The sequence below is a fragment of the Dendrobates tinctorius genome, unplaced genomic scaffold, assembly GCF_039654945.1.
Source record: "Dendrobates tinctorius isolate UK_male_01 unplaced genomic scaffold, ASM3965494v1 ptg000315l, whole genome shotgun sequence".
Classification (NCBI taxonomy): Eukaryota; Metazoa; Chordata; class Amphibia; order Anura; family Dendrobatidae; genus Dendrobates; species Dendrobates tinctorius.
Window position 1 is genome coordinate 3,708,582 of NW_027361982.1, and position 15,563 is coordinate 3,724,144.

At 43.6% G+C, this 15,563-nt stretch overlaps 1 protein-coding gene across 1 annotated transcript in view; it reads right to left on the minus strand.

Moving 5' to 3' along the window:
- The window catches only part of LOC141073825 (uncharacterized), a 47,753-nt gene that overhangs the window by 13,807 nt on the left and 18,383 nt on the right, over positions 1-15,563 (minus strand). The window contains exons 2-4 of the mRNA XM_073561285.1: positions 4,257-9,284; positions 4,071-4,169; positions 728-846 (exon numbers count right to left, since the gene is read on the minus strand). Of these exons, the coding sequence (XP_073417386.1) occupies positions 728-846; positions 4,071-4,169; positions 4,257-9,171 (5,133 nt within the window). The 5' untranslated portion in view covers positions 9,172-9,284. The remainder of the gene's footprint in view (positions 1-727; positions 847-4,070; positions 4,170-4,256; positions 9,285-15,563) is intronic.

Sequence of the window (15,563 nt, forward strand, 5' to 3'; positions counted from 1 at the left end):
CAACCATGGACATTAATTCTTACATTTTTAGCCTGTGAATGATCATTTCAGTTGTAATTGTTCCTTTCCATCAACCTTAATCCAACCCTGCCATGAGGATTGTAACAAGAAGTTCTGAAGACCAGAGTATAGCTTAAACAGCTATCACGTTTTCTGCTCGCCCTGATCTTTATGGGGTCATTATTGTTTTACCAAATGTGTTGGTGTTGGTTCTGTCACATTTAAGTATTGCAGGTTCTCCTCCTCCTTCCTCATGGGTTGCATTGCTCTCCTGTCCACGTAATGACTGCTGGTGGATGAGCATGTGACCAGGTCTCCTGCAATTATTACAGCTTTCCTGTGTGAGGTGCCTCACAATTCAAAGAGGCTGATGGACACGCCTGGTCACAGACTCCATTATAAGAACAGGAAAGGAGTCCAGCCAGTGAGGGGCGATATACTAACAAGTGGAGAACCTGTAAGACTTCTATATCAGTAAGTGTCACAATATCATGTTGTCAACACATCTGCTCAACTACAAATAAAGTGGGCAACTCTTTAAGTAAGTAGACAATGACAAGTTTGTAGGAGTTTTAGGGACAATGGAAAATTTGGGGAATTACAAAATTAAAAAACTGAAATGATGTTTGATGACATCATCTGCTCCATTGGCTTTCGATTAGCTTTGGTAACTATTCCTAAACATCAACGGAACTGATGACAAGTGAATAACGCTAAGATTCTTCACCTCTTCCTTAAATTTGTTGGCCATAGATTTGTAGTCCTCGCTGGTCGTATCATTAAGTTTCTCGGTATAATTGCGGTTGTAAATCTTCACATAAAATGTTGCTGTCACGTTCACGTCACCTGGTAAATGTAGCAAGAACATCATTAAAGGCTCAATATCTCACATTGTATCGGAGCTCGGTGGCGCAAGGAAACGTGAGGACTGGTCAGGTTCATTCTACTGCACATTGATATGATTCCTATAGACTTCAACTGGCTAAACTTTATGATGAGTGAAAGCAGCGGTATATCTCTGGCCACTGTTGGTATATCTGAAGAACATAACCCCCAAAATCTGAAAATTAATTTCTACTGTACAACGCATTTCAGAGTCATTCTGACATCAGCTACGTATTAGGCTGTGAATGAAGATACTGAATGCTGAATTTTCCAAAAAGTTTAACCTCAGCCATTGCTGGTATGTCTGAAGATCATAATCCAATAGATCTGAAAATGAAAGTTTTATTGTACAACGCGTTTCCAAGTTGCTCTGTGTCCTTTGTCAGATGCATATCTGCAGGCTCTGACTGAAGATACAGACAAGAAAAAACAGAATTTCAGCATAAAAACAACAGTTTAACTCTGGCCAATGTTGGTGCATCTGAAAAGAAAAATACAATAAATTCTAAAGTTAAACTTTTATTGTACAACGCGTTTCCAAGTCGTTCTGACTCCTTCATCAGGTGCATGTCTAATAACAAGCAAGGTCCCCATTAATACACATAAAAATGATGTAATAGTCACATGACAATTAAAAATGCATAAATTATCTCCAAAACATACAATTATTATCTAAAAATGTCCAAATGTGTTTATATCCTCATGTTTCCTTTATAGAAAAAAAACAATTGATTGGAGGACTTGCTCGTTATTATATTTACTTGACTAAGAAGTTACAGTGATTCGGAAATGCGCTGTACATTAATAGTTAAATTAAGAGATTTATTGGATTATGTTCTTAAACTGGCCAGGGTTAAACTGCTGTTTTCATGCTGAAATTCAGCTTTTCCTTGTCAGTGTCTTCATTTGGAACCTGAAGTTATGTATCTGACAAGAGAGTAAAAATGACTCCGAAACGTGTTGTACAATAAAAGTTTCATTTTTTTATTTATTGGATTACGCTTTTCAGGTAAATCAACATTGGCCTATGTCAATCTGCTGTTTTCATGCTGAAATTCAGCTTTCCTTGTCAGTATCTTCTTTCAGAGCCTGAGGTTTACTGGCCGAGTGGTTGAAGCGACAGCCTTCGAGCACCATTGATTGGGACCAAATGTGCTTCAAAGAGTTGTCTTTGTCTTTGCACACTTAGGGTAAGTTATTCTCTTACCTATTTATGTGCTTTTGTGGCGCCCCTGAGGGTTCAGTTGCCACAGAGGTACTGCACCTCAGCTAGAGGTGTGGTGGTCCGCTTTCAGACAAGGAAGGGGCACTACATCCAACAATAGACCTCTCCAGGCCAGGGAGGGACTAGCTAGAGGGTTTGGATGGAGAAAGTGGAGAAGAGGGAGTTGTCATGGTAACAGGAGTGACAGTTGTGGGAGGAGTCAGAAGGAATAAGGAGGAGAAGAGAGTTGGTGCTGGGGACTGAAGGAGAGAGGGGCACGTCCCTAGACTAGCGCAGTGTGAGAGAAAAGAGGAGAGAAGGAAGGGGTACTAGGGCCACGGGAAGTGAGTAATCCACCCGTGGCTCCTGAATCCACGCTGACCGTAGTCGGGTGGAGTGACCTGGTCGAAGTAGGGGACCATCCCCAGACTAGTGGAGAAACTGAGGACTCAGCTAGCTAACCGGAGGCTGCAGCATCTGCATGTGCTGCAGCCACATCCGCACACAATGGCTGAAAAGGCAGCCGTATAGGATCAAGGGGACCTAGAGTATGTTTTCTGATAGGATTCAGAGCTGTAGGTTCGGGACCCTGTGTGTGAAGGCGCAGGGCAGGAGAGGAGGGAGCCAGCGCAGTGAGATGGCCAGGGAAGGAACATCTGAAGGAGGTTCTGACATGGTGTACCCCAAATTACTTGAGAGCTGGCTGGACCACCAACCTGGAGGACACAGCACCCCGGCTGGGGAATGTAACTGGAGAACTGTGAGTAAAAGTGTGGAAACTGCACTCCGCTGTGTCCTCGGATTTATTTACTGCATCACCTGCCTTGCACCACAACCACCATCATCATCTTTTACACCTATAACTGCCCTTGGGCCTAGCTCTGCCCGTGGAGAGCTGTAACAACTCTGCTGCCTCACCAACAGCCCCAGAGGTCTCTTTTGCAGTGTCGGCTTTCACCGTCATTGCCGAACACCACGGGTGGCGTCACAAATATATTTCCCCATAAACTACTACCCCAATCTTTTATTTACATTGCACGCCCAGGGTCACGGACCGGGTCACTGCTGCCGTGACACATCTCCTGAAGAACTGACCGGCCCGGTACCAAGTACCCCCGACCTTAGGGGGCGCTGCACTTTTCCTCCATTCAGAGTCTGAAGATATGTATTTAACTAAAGAGTTCGAATGACTCCAAAACGCGTTGTACAATAAAAGTTTCATTTTCAGATTTATTGGATTATGCTCTTCAGATATATCAGCAGTGGCAAGGGTTAAATGACTGTTTTCATGCTGAAATTCAACTTTTCCTTGAAAAGAGCTTGAGGTTTACTGGCTGAGTGGGTTTAGCAGCAGTTAGCACCATTGATTATTACCACATGTTCTTCACAGTGTTGTCCTTGTCTTTTGCACAACTTGAACAGGTGAGAGAATAACTTACCCTATGTTATTTTTTGGGGGTCTCAAAGGTCTATTGGAAGATGACCCCCATTTGAAGGCCACAATGGGAGCAAGTTTAATATGATCGATGATCCTGTCCCCATTCCAATTCATCCCTCATCAATCAATGTGAATTTCTAGACCCAATAAGTGTTGGTCACCTCATAAAACAGATGATCAACTGGAGGGTGTTTGAAGTTGTACGATGCCACAGCCTGAGAGTTAACAGGAAAGCAGCAAAAATTAAAGTACACCAGAACGCTGTTCATTTTTTCTTGGCTAAATTCTGAAACGAGTTGTCTCATCTATTGGGCATACATCCATAATATGGGATACCCCCCTTGGGCCAGAGGGCAAAGGATAAATATAAATTGATAAAAAATGTCCAAAAGAATATGGACCTTATTTCCCTAAGCAACCAATCACAGCACAGCTATCGTTTTTCAAGTACACTATATAAAATGAAAGCTTTGGTGTGATTGGTCACTATAGGGAACACAGACATTTTTTAGACCATTTTATCAGCCTTCCCAATGTACTTACTAATATTTAGAGATGCTTCAGAAAATTGACAACGAGAGCCTTGAAAGGGTTTTGGGCAGACGCAGCTCGTTCCATTGACAGCACCTCCGTTCAAACAAACTGAAAAAATAAAGTTGTAAGTGAATTCCAAACTGTGACAGAGCAATAACAGCTGATGAAAAATCAATAACAGCCAATAAAACCCACCTGGTGTGGTGGGAACATCAGTTGGAGCTGAAATGTGGACTGTAGTCAGATTTGTGGTAAGGACGGTACTCTTGCTTGTAGGATGGATGGTTTCATCAGTTAGTGTACGTGACGGTCCCTCAGTCATATGGATTGTAGTCCCACTTACAGTCGGATGAGTTTTTACGGTTGTAGTACGGTTTGTATTTTCAGTAACAGCTGGGAGTGAAGAATTGGTTGTGTTCCCACTTTTGGTTGGAATAGTTTTCTCAGTAGTATGAATGCTATTTTCACTTTCCATTGCAGTATAGATTTTAGTCGGATTTATTATGGTAGCGCTCTCAGTTCTAGTATGGGTTCTATTCTCAGTTACTATAGGTACAATATTCTCAGTTGTAGTATGGGTTGAGATTTCAGTTACTATAGGTAGAATACGCTCAGTTGTATTATGAGTTATGCTCTCTGTTACTATACTCTCAGTTGTAGTATGGGTTGTTTTCTCAGTTATTATAGGTACAATAATGTCAGTTGTAGTATGGGTTGAGATTTTAGTTACTATAGGACCAATACTCTCAGTTGTAGCATGGGTTGTTTTCTCAGTTACTATAGGTGCAATACTCTCAGTTGTAGTATGGGTTATGTTCTCAGTAACTATAGGAACTCTATTCTCAGTTACTATAGGTACAATGCTCTCAGTTATAGTATGGGCAGTGTTCTCAGGTACTATGGGAACAATACTCTGAGTTGTAGTATGAGTTGTGTTCTCAGTTTCTACAGGTACAGTATCCTCAGTTATAGTATGGGTTGTATTCTCAGTTGCTATAGGTACAGTATTCTCAGTTACTATAGGTACAATATTCTCAGCTGTAGCATGGGTTGTGTTCTCAGTTACTGTAGGTACAATATTCTCAGTTGTAGTATGGATTGTATTCTCACTTACTATAGGTAGAAAAATCTCAGTTGTAGTATGGGTTGTGTTCTCAGTTACTGTAGGTACAATATTCTCAGTTGTAGTATGGATTGTATTCTCACTTACTATAGGTAGAAAAATCTCAGTTGTAGTATGGGTTGTGTTCTCAGTTACTACATGTACAATACTCTCAGCTGTAGTATGTGTTGTGTTCTCAGTTACTACAGGTACAATGCTCTCAGTTATAGTATGGGTTGTGTTCTTAGTTGCTATAGGTGCAATAATCTCAGTTGTAGTATGGGTTGTATTTTCAGTTACTATAGGTACAATAGTCTCAGTTGTTTCATTAATTAAATTCTTGCTTACTAATGGAACAGTTCTCCAAGTTGTAGTATGCATTGTTTTCTCAGTTATTATAGGTACAATATTTTCAGTTCTAGTATTGGTTGTATTATTAGTTACTATAGGTACAATAGTCTTTGTTGTAGTTTCACGTGTATTCTCGTTTTCTATAGGTACAGTACTTCTAGTTATAGTATGGGCTATATTTCCAGTTACCATAGTTACAGTATTCCCACTTACTATATGTATAATAGTCTTAGTTGTAGTATGGGTTGTATTCTCGCTTACTATAGGAATAGTACTCACCATTGTAGTATATGTTATATTCTCAGTTACTAGAGGTATGATACTTTTAGTTGTATTGTGAGTTGTAGTTTCAGTTACTATAGGTGCAATACTCTCAGTTGCAGTATGGATTGAATTTTCACTTACTATAGGAATGGGTCTCCCAGTTGTAGTGTGGATTGTAGTCTCAGCTACTATAGGTACCATATTCTCAGTTCTAGTATTGGCTGTATTATTAGTTACTGTAGGTACAATACCCTCAGTTGTAGCATGGGTTGAGTTTTCAGTTGCTATAGGTACAATACTCTCAGTTGTACTATGAGTTGTGTTTTCAGTTACTATAGTTACAATACTCTCAGTTGTAGTATGAGTTGTGTTTTCAGTTACTATAGGTCCAATACTCTCACTTGCATTATGGAATGTATTCTTAGTTAATATAGGTACAATATTCTCAGTTCTAGCATGGGTTGTGTTTTCAGTTACTACAGGGACCGTAATCTCAGATGTAGCATGAGTTGTAGTCTCAGTTATTATAGGTACAGTACTCTCAGTTGTAGTATGGGTAGTTTTCTCTGTTACTACAGGAACAATAATCTCAGATGTAGACTGAGTTATATTCTGAGTTATACTAGGTACAATACTCTCAGTTGCAGTATGAGTTGTGTTCTCAGTTAATATATGGACAATACTCTCAGTTGTAGTATAAGTTATGTTCTTAGTTTCTATAGGTAAAGTACCCTCAGTTGTAGTATGAATTGTATTCTTACTTACTATATGGATAGTACCCTCAGTTGTAGTATGGGTTGCTTTCTTAGTTACTATAGGTACGGTACTCTCAGTTGTAGTATGGGTTGTGTTTTCAGTTACTATAGGTGCAACACTTTCAGTTGTAGTATTGGTTTTGTTTTCAGTTACTATAGGTACTGTACTCTCAGATGTAGTATGAGCTGCATTTTCAGTTACTATAGGTACAATACTCTCAGTTGTAGTATGGCTGGCATTCTTACTTACTATAGGTACAATGATCTCAGTTGTAGCATGAGTTGTTTTCTCAGGTACTACAGGAACATTCCTGTCAGTTGTAGTATGGGTTGTGTTCTCAGATACTACAGGGATAATAATCTCAGCTGTAGTAGGGGTTGTTTTCTCACTTACTATAGGAATAGTACTCACAGTTATAGTATGGGATGTTTTCTCAGTTACTACAGGGACAATAATCTCAGATGTAATATGGGTTGTATTATCACTTACTATAAGAATAGTACTCAGAGTTGTAGTAAGGGATCTTTTCTCAGTTACTACAGGGACAATAATCTCAGATGTATTATGAGTTGTGTTTTCAGTTACTATTGGTACATTACTCTCAGTTGTAGCATGGATTGTGTTCTCAGTTACTATAGGTACAATACTCTCAGTTGTAGTATGGGTTGTGTTCTCAGTAACTATAGGTACAATGCTCTCAGTTGTAGTATGAGTTGTGTTCTCAGGTACTATGGGAACAATACTCTGAGTTGTAGTATGAGTTGTGTCCTCAGTTTCTACAGGTACATTACCCTCAGTTGTATTATGGGTTGTATTCTCAGTTACTATAGGTACAGTAATCTTAGTTACTATATGTACAATACTCTCAGGTGTAGTATGGGATGTGTTATTTACCATAGGAACAGTATTTCCAAATGTAATTTGGATAGTATTCTCATTTACAATAGGAACACTTCTTTCAGGTGCAGTAGAAATTGTATTTACACTCTCATTATAGCCTGATCTGTAATGAGTTATGATTGTATTCTGCTTATTTACAGTTTTAGCGGTATTTTCACTTTTCTCGGTTCTTTCAGTTGTTGTGTAGATTGTATTCTCTTTTACAATTTTGCTAAAATCAGTATACTCCTCTGTAGCATGGGATATATTCTCATGTGTAGTAGAACCAGTATACTCCTCTGTAGTATGGGACATATTCTCATGGGCAGGAGGACCAGTGTCTTCCTCTGTAGAAAGGGATAGGTTCTCAAGTGCAGTAGGTTCAGTGTCCTCCTCTGTAGTATGGGATATGTGCTCATGTGCAGTAGGTCCAGTGTCCTCCTCTGTAGTATGGGATATGTTCTCATGTACAGTAGGTCCAGTATCCTCCTTTGTAGTATGGGATATATTCTCATGGGCAGGAGGACCAGTATACTCCTCTGTAATATGGGGTATGTTCTCATGTGCAGTAGGACCAGTGTCTTCCTCTGTAACATGGGATAGGTTCTCATGTGCAGTAGGTTCAGTGTCCTCCTCTATAGTATGGGATATGTTCTCATGTGCAGTAGGTCCAGTGTCCTCATCTGTAGTATGGGATATGTTCTCATGTGCAGTAGGTCCAGTATCCTCCTCTATAGTATGGGATATGTTCTCATGTGCAGTAGGTCCAGTGTCCTCCTCTGTAGTATGGGATATGTGCTCATGTGCATTAGGACCAGTGTCCTCCTCTGTAGTATGGGATAGGTTGTCATGTGCAGTAGGACCAGTGTCCTCCTCTGTAGTATGGGATATGTGCTCATGTGCAGTAGGAACAGTATCCTCCTCTGTAGTATGGGATAGGTTCTCATGTGCAGTAGGTCCAGTGTTCTCCTCTGTAGTATGGGAAATGCTCTCTTGTACAGTAGGACCATTATCGTCCTCTGTGGTATGGGATATGTTCTCATGTAGAGTAGGTCCAGTATCCTCCTCCACAGTATGGGATATGTTCTCAAGTGCAGTAGGATCAGTATCCTCTTCTGTAGTATTGTATATATTCTTATGTGCAGTAGAACCAGTATTTTCCTCTGTAGTATGGGACATGCTCTCATATACAGTAGGGCCAGTATACTCCTCTGTAGTATGGGATATATTCTCATGTAAAGTAGGACCAGTGTCCTCCTCTGCAGTATGGGATATGTTTTCATGTGCAGCAGGTCCAGTATCCTCCTTTGTAGGGTGGAATATCGTACCATGTACAGTAGATCCAGTATCCTCCTTTGTAGTATGGGATAGGTTCTCATGTGCAGTAGGAACAGTGTCCTCCTCTGTAGTATGGGATAGGTTCTCATGTGCAGTAGGAACAGTGTCCTCCTCTGTAGCATGGGATAGGTTCTCATGTGCAGTAGGAACAGTGTCTGTCTCTGTAGTATGGGATAGGTTCTCATGTGCAGTAGGAACAGTGTCCTCCTCTGTAGTATGGGCTAGGTTCTCATGTGCAGTAGGAACAGTGTCCTCCTCTGTAGTATGGAATAGGTTCTCATGTGCAGTAGGAACAGTGTCCTCCTCTGTAGCATGGGATAGGTTCTCATGTGCAGTAGGAACAGTGTCCTCCTCTGTAGTATGGGATAGATTCTCATGTGCACTAGGACCAGTGTCCTCATTATTTATAACTGTATCCATAGTCCTAGGTTTGGTTGTGTCAAGATACTGAGAAATCTCCACCGCGCTCTCTTCTGATGGTGAGTTATCTGCATCACATATCAGACATGCTGCTCTCCTGGTGTCACTGTTTCCTAGGGAGTGGGGAACAATAAAATTATAAAAAATATACCCAGCTTCGGTTACAGTGAGAACTCCAGACTATACAACCAGACTGCTGTTATAGGGGGCTCCAGACTACACATCTAAAATGCTGTTATAGTTGGCTCAATGCAACACATCCAGATTGCTGTTATAAGGGGAATCAAGACTAAACCTACAGACTGCTGTTATAAGGGGGCTCCAGACTACACATCCAGACTAATGTTATAGGGGACTCCAGACTACACAGCCAGACTGCTGTTATAGGGGGCTCCAGCCTACATATCCAGACTGCTGTTATAGTGGACTCAAGACTACACATTAAGACTCCTGTTAAAGGGGGCTCCAGACTACACATCCAGACTGGTGTTATAGAGGGCTCCAGACTACATATCCAGACTGCTGTTATAGTTGACTCCAGACTACACACCCAGAATGCTGTTATAGTGGGCTCAATGCAACACATCCAGACTGCTGTTATAAGGGGAATCAAGACTACACCTAAAGACTGCTGTTATAAGGGGGCTCCAGACTACACATCCAGACTGATGTTATAGGAGACTCCAGACTACACAGCCAGACTGATGTTATAGGGGGCTCCAGACTACATATCCAGACTGCTGTTATAGTGGACTCAAGACTACACATCAAGACTCCTGTTATAGGGGGCTCCAGACTACACATCCAGACAGGTCTTATAGAGGGCTCCAGACTACACACCCCGACTACTGTTATAGGGGGCTCCTCCAGCCTACACATCTAGACTGGTGTTATAGAGGGCTCCAGACTATACATCCAGATGGCCCTTATAGGGGGCTCCAGCCTACACATCCAGACTGCTGTTATAGGGGCTGTAGCCTAAACATCCAGACTGCTGTTATAGGGGCTCCAGACTACACATTCAGACTGCTGTTATACGGGGGGGGGGGCTCCAGACTAAAGATCCAGACTGCTGTTAAAGGGGCTCCAGACTACACACACAGACTGCTATTATAGGGGCTCCAGATTACACATCCAGACTGCTGTTATAGAGAGATGCAGACTACACACCCAGACTGCTGTTATAGGGGTCTCCAGACTATATATCCAGACTGCTGTTATAGGGGGCTACAGTGTTATGAATGGGTCACCGAGGAGGAACAACAAAAAGCTAAGTCCCAGAAAACCAGAGAGGTTGGTAACTATGCAGATTGCAGATCCCTGATCTTAACCACACAACTAACAGTAGCAGTGGAGCGTTCCTACGATGTTCCTAGATGCCTCGTCACCGCCGGAGGACTACATAAACCTAAAGCAAGAAAAGGGAAAACTAACTGCTCCAGAGCAGACCCCAAAGGAATAGACAGCCCCCACACATGTAGCAAGATGAAAACACAAACACAGGCAGGAAAATAGGCTGAGCAAATGATGGGGCCCGACTAACTAGAAAGGACAGGTAAGGAAAGCCACTTTCTGCAATCTGCCAAAAAACCCTACCAAAATAATGTCCAACACGTCTGATAGCAAAATTAACCCTGAAGTCACTAGACTTCTCCCACTATATCAGCACTCTGAAATATTCTGAAACAGAGCAAAAAGAGGCCAATCTAATAAGGGACAAAAAGACAAATTGGCAAATACAGATAAATAGGAGTGGAAGCTCAGCATAACCCCAGCAGGGGCAAGCTGACCACACAAGAAACTGAATTGACCAACAAGCGCAAGTGTGAACATTAGGAAAAAACAAACTTAACTTGAGAAGACTGGAAGAGAGCTGAAGTCCAAGACCTGAGAAGCAGACTGAATCGCCAGCACCAGGATAGGGCGTCGGCTGTCTTATATCCAGTCTGGTACTCCAGAGATCCAATCGCTATCCTCCTCATCAGGTGGCAGATCACTACCACTTAAACCAACCTCACTACCTCCTGTCACCACCAGAGGGAGAACGGAAGGAGAACTCTCAACTGGTGGAGCAGAAAATGAGCTCATAACAGTACCCCCCCTTGAGGAGGGGTCACCAAACCCTCATCCATGCCACCAGGCCGATCAGGATGGGCCCGGTGAAAAGCACGTACCAATTTATTGGCATGAATATCAGAGGCAGAGACCCAAGAATTATCCTCCTGGCCATAACCCTTCCATTTGACCAAATACTGGAGTCTCCGTCTAACCAAACGAGAATCCAATATTTTCTCTACCTCATATTCCACATTGCCTTTAACCAATACAGGGTCAGGAGGTGCCACCTCAGGAACTACTGGCTCAACAAAACCCTTCAACAGTGACTTGTGAAATACGTTATGGATTTTGAACGTAACTGGAAGAGCCAATCGAAAAGAAACAGGATTAAGAATCTCCAAAATCTTATAAGGTCCAATAAATCTGGGCTTAAATTTTGGAGATGCAACCTTCATAGGAATATTCTTAGACGACAACCAAACCATATCATCCACTTTAAACCAGGGACCAATGGTCCTATGCCGGTTGGAAAAACGCTGGGCCTTTTCCTGAGAGAGTGACAACTTATCCACCACTTGGTCCCATATCTGCTGCATTCTCACAACCACAGTGTCTACACCTGGGCAGGACGAAGATTCCACTTGCCCTGAAGAGAATCGAGGATGAAACCCAAAATTACAGAAAAAGGGTGACATCAAAGTGGCAGAACTTGCTCTATTGGTCAGCGCAAATTCGGCCAAGGGCAAAAATGAGACCCAATCATCTTGATCAGCAGATATAAAACATCTTAAATAAGACTCCAGGGTCTGGTTTGTTCTCTCAGTCTGCCCATTGGTCTGGGGATGAAACGCGGAGGAGAAGGATAACTGAATTCCCAGATTGGAATAAAAGGCTTTCCAGAATCTGAAAACAAACTGGACCCCTCTATCGGACACAATGTTCTCAGGAATCCTGTGCAACCAAACCACCTGTTGTAAAAACAAGGGTACCAACTCAGCGGAAGATGGCAACTTTGGGAGTGGTACAAGAAGGACCATCTTCGAAAATCTATCACAAATCACCCAGATAACAGTAATTCTCTGAGAGACAGGAAGATCAGAAATAAAATCCATTGAGATATGGGTCCATGGCCTCTTGGGCACCGGCAGGGGCATCAGCAACCCACTAGAACGAGAACAGGGTTTAGACCGAGAACAAGACCCACAGGACTGTACAAAATTCCTGACATCATGAGATAAGGCAGGCCACCAAAACAACCGACTCACCAAATCTCTGGTACCAAAAATACCCAGATGACCAGCCAATGCAGAGCAATGGACTTCAGACATCACTCTCTTTCTCCACTGGTCAGGAACATACAATCTTCCCATAGGGCAACGCTCAGGTTTATCCTCCTGAAATTCCTCCAGGGCGTGTCTCAAATCGAGCGAAATGGCAGAAAGAACTACCCCCTCACCTAGGATAGTAGTAGGCTCGGTCACATTAAGAGAATCAGCAAAGAAACTCCTAGAAAGGGCGTCTGCCTTAACATTCTTAGTGTCCGGAAGAAAAGAGACCACAAAATTAAAACGCGTGAAAAACAAGGCCCATCTAGCCTGTCTAGGATTCAAGCGTTTGGCCGACTCCAGATAAATCAGATTCTTGTGATCGGTGAGGACCACAAATTGATGTCTAGCTCCCTCCAACCAATGTCTCCACTCCTCAAATGCCCATTTCATGGCCAACAATTCCTAATTCCCCACGTCATAGTTGCGTTCAGATGGGGAAAACTTTCGAGAAAAGAAGGCACAGGGATTCATCTTAGAAGTCACAGGTTCTTTTTGGGACAAAACAGCTCCTGCACCAATCTCAGAAGCGTCTACCTCCACTTGAAATGGAAGTGAGACATCAGGTTGCCGTAAAACTGGAGCTGAAGTAAATCTCCGCTTAAGCTCCTGAAATGCTGAGACTCAGGAGACCAATTCAGCACATCAGCTCCCTTCTTGGTCAGATCAGTCAGTGGTCTGGCAATACTAGAAAAATTACCTATAAAATTACGATAGAAATTAGAAAAACCCCAAAACTTCTGGAGAGCCTTCAAAGAAGTAGGCTGAACCCAATCATAAATGGCCTGTACCTTGGCCGGGTCCATTTCAATAGTCGATGGAGACAAGATAAATCCCAAAAATGAAATTCTCTGTACACCAAAGAGGCACTTCGATCCCTTAACAAACCAGGAATTCTCCCTCAAAATCCGGAACACAGTCCGCACATGTTCCACATGGGAATCCCAATCACTAGAAAAGATCAAAATATCATCCAGACAGATGATCAAAAACTTATCCACAAAGTCTCGGAAAATATCATTCATAAAGGACTGGAAGACAGAAGGGGCATTAGAGAGCCCAAAAGACATCACCAGGTACTCAAAATGTCCCTCCGGAGTATTAAACGCCGTCTTCCATTCATCCCCGTGCTTGATGCGAATAAGATTATACGCCCCCCTGAGGTCAAGCTTAGTAAACCAGCAGGCACTCTTAACTCTGGAGAATAAATCAGACATCAGAGGTAACGGGTACTGATACTTAACCGTCATCTTGTTAAGGGAACGATAATCAATACACTGTCTTAATGAACCATCTTTCTTGGCCACAAAAAAAACCCAGCACCTGAAGGTGACAAGGATGGTCTAATATGACCCTTCTCCAACGACTCCTTAATATAGGATCGCATAGCATCATGTTCGGGTACAGATAAGTTGAAAAGCCGACCCTTGGGAAAATTACACCCAGGCATCAAGTCAATTGCACAGTCATAACTCCTGCGAGGAGGCAAAGACGCAGACTTACTCTCACTAAATACATCAGAAAAATCAGCCAGATAATCAGGAATATCATGAGACTGAGGAGAGGTGGAGAAAACAGGAGCGTCCCTAAGAACACACTGACAACCCCAACTCACCACAGAGACAGATTTCCAATCCAAAACTGGGTTATGAGTTTGCAACCAGGGGAACCCCAGAACAATAGTATCATGCACATTATGCAGCACCAAAAATTTACAATTTTCTTGGTGGTCTGGGGTAACTCGCATTGTCACCTGGGTCCAAAACTGAGGTTTATTCTCCGCCAAAGGAGTGGCATCAATACCCCTCAAAAGAATAGGCGTCTGCAGTGGCGTAATGGACAAACCACAACGTTTAGCAAAGTCCAAATCCATCAGATTCAGAGCTGCTCCTGAATCCATGTGGACAAGGAGCAGATCAGAGTAATTGCCAAAAGGAACTTAGGTTCTATACTGCCCACAGCAAATGTGTGTGCAAAACGTTTCTCTCGTTTAGGGCAGACAGAAATAGTATGAGAGGCGTCTCCACAGAAAAAACACAGCTTATTACTAGTGTTGAGCGATACCAGCCGATACTGAAAAATATCGTATCGGAATGGATCGGCCGATCTAAAAAAAAGTATCGGGTATTGCCGATTCCGATCCCGGAAGTCCCATTCAAGTCAATGGGACAGAAATATCGGAACTGAAAAAACCCCTCTCTTGCCTTGTACAGCCTGTTCGGGAGGGGGGAAGATTGTGGGCGGTGTGTGGGCGGACACTGTGCGTGTCTGTGTGTGCGGGCGGGGTCTGTATGGGCCTCTCGGTGGACTGTACGGGCCTCTCGGGGGCCTGTGCCGGCCTGTCGGGGGCCTGTGCGGCTGTCTGTATGGGCCTCTCGGGGGTCTGTGCCGGCCTGCCGGGGGCCTGTGCCGGCTGCCGGTGGTCTGTATGGGCCTCTCGGGGGCCTGTGCCGGCCTGCCGGGCAGGGCCGCCATCAGGGCATGACAGGCCTTACATGTGTATGGGGCCCGGTGATTAGGGGGGCCCGACCATGCTGGCAGCCCGATCCGCGCTGGGGCCCCCCTACATTTTATACAGGCTTCTGCAGCTTTATTTTAAATTCAGACTCAGCGCCTGCCGGGCCCCCCGGGCCCCTCGGGCAGGCCCCCCCGCACCATGGTCCAGCCAGCGCCGAAATCCCCCCCTGCACAATGGTCCAGCCACAGCTCCGCCCTCACCTGACGTCACACACTGCTCTGCTCCTCCACTTCCTCATTCAGTCAGTGTGCCACGTGGGACTGGGAGAGGGAGGGAGCCTCGCCGCTGGAGCACAGCCAGATAACAAGGTAAGAAGAATTTTTTTTTTTTTTTGAGAGCGGCTATCCAGGGGGCCCGGAGCAGAATGCTGGACGCTGGGGCAGAATGCTGGGGGCAGAATGCTGGACGCTGGGGGCAGAATGCTGGACGCTGGGGGCAGAATGCTGGAGGCAGAATGCTGGATGCTGGGGGCAGAATGCTGGAGGCAGAAT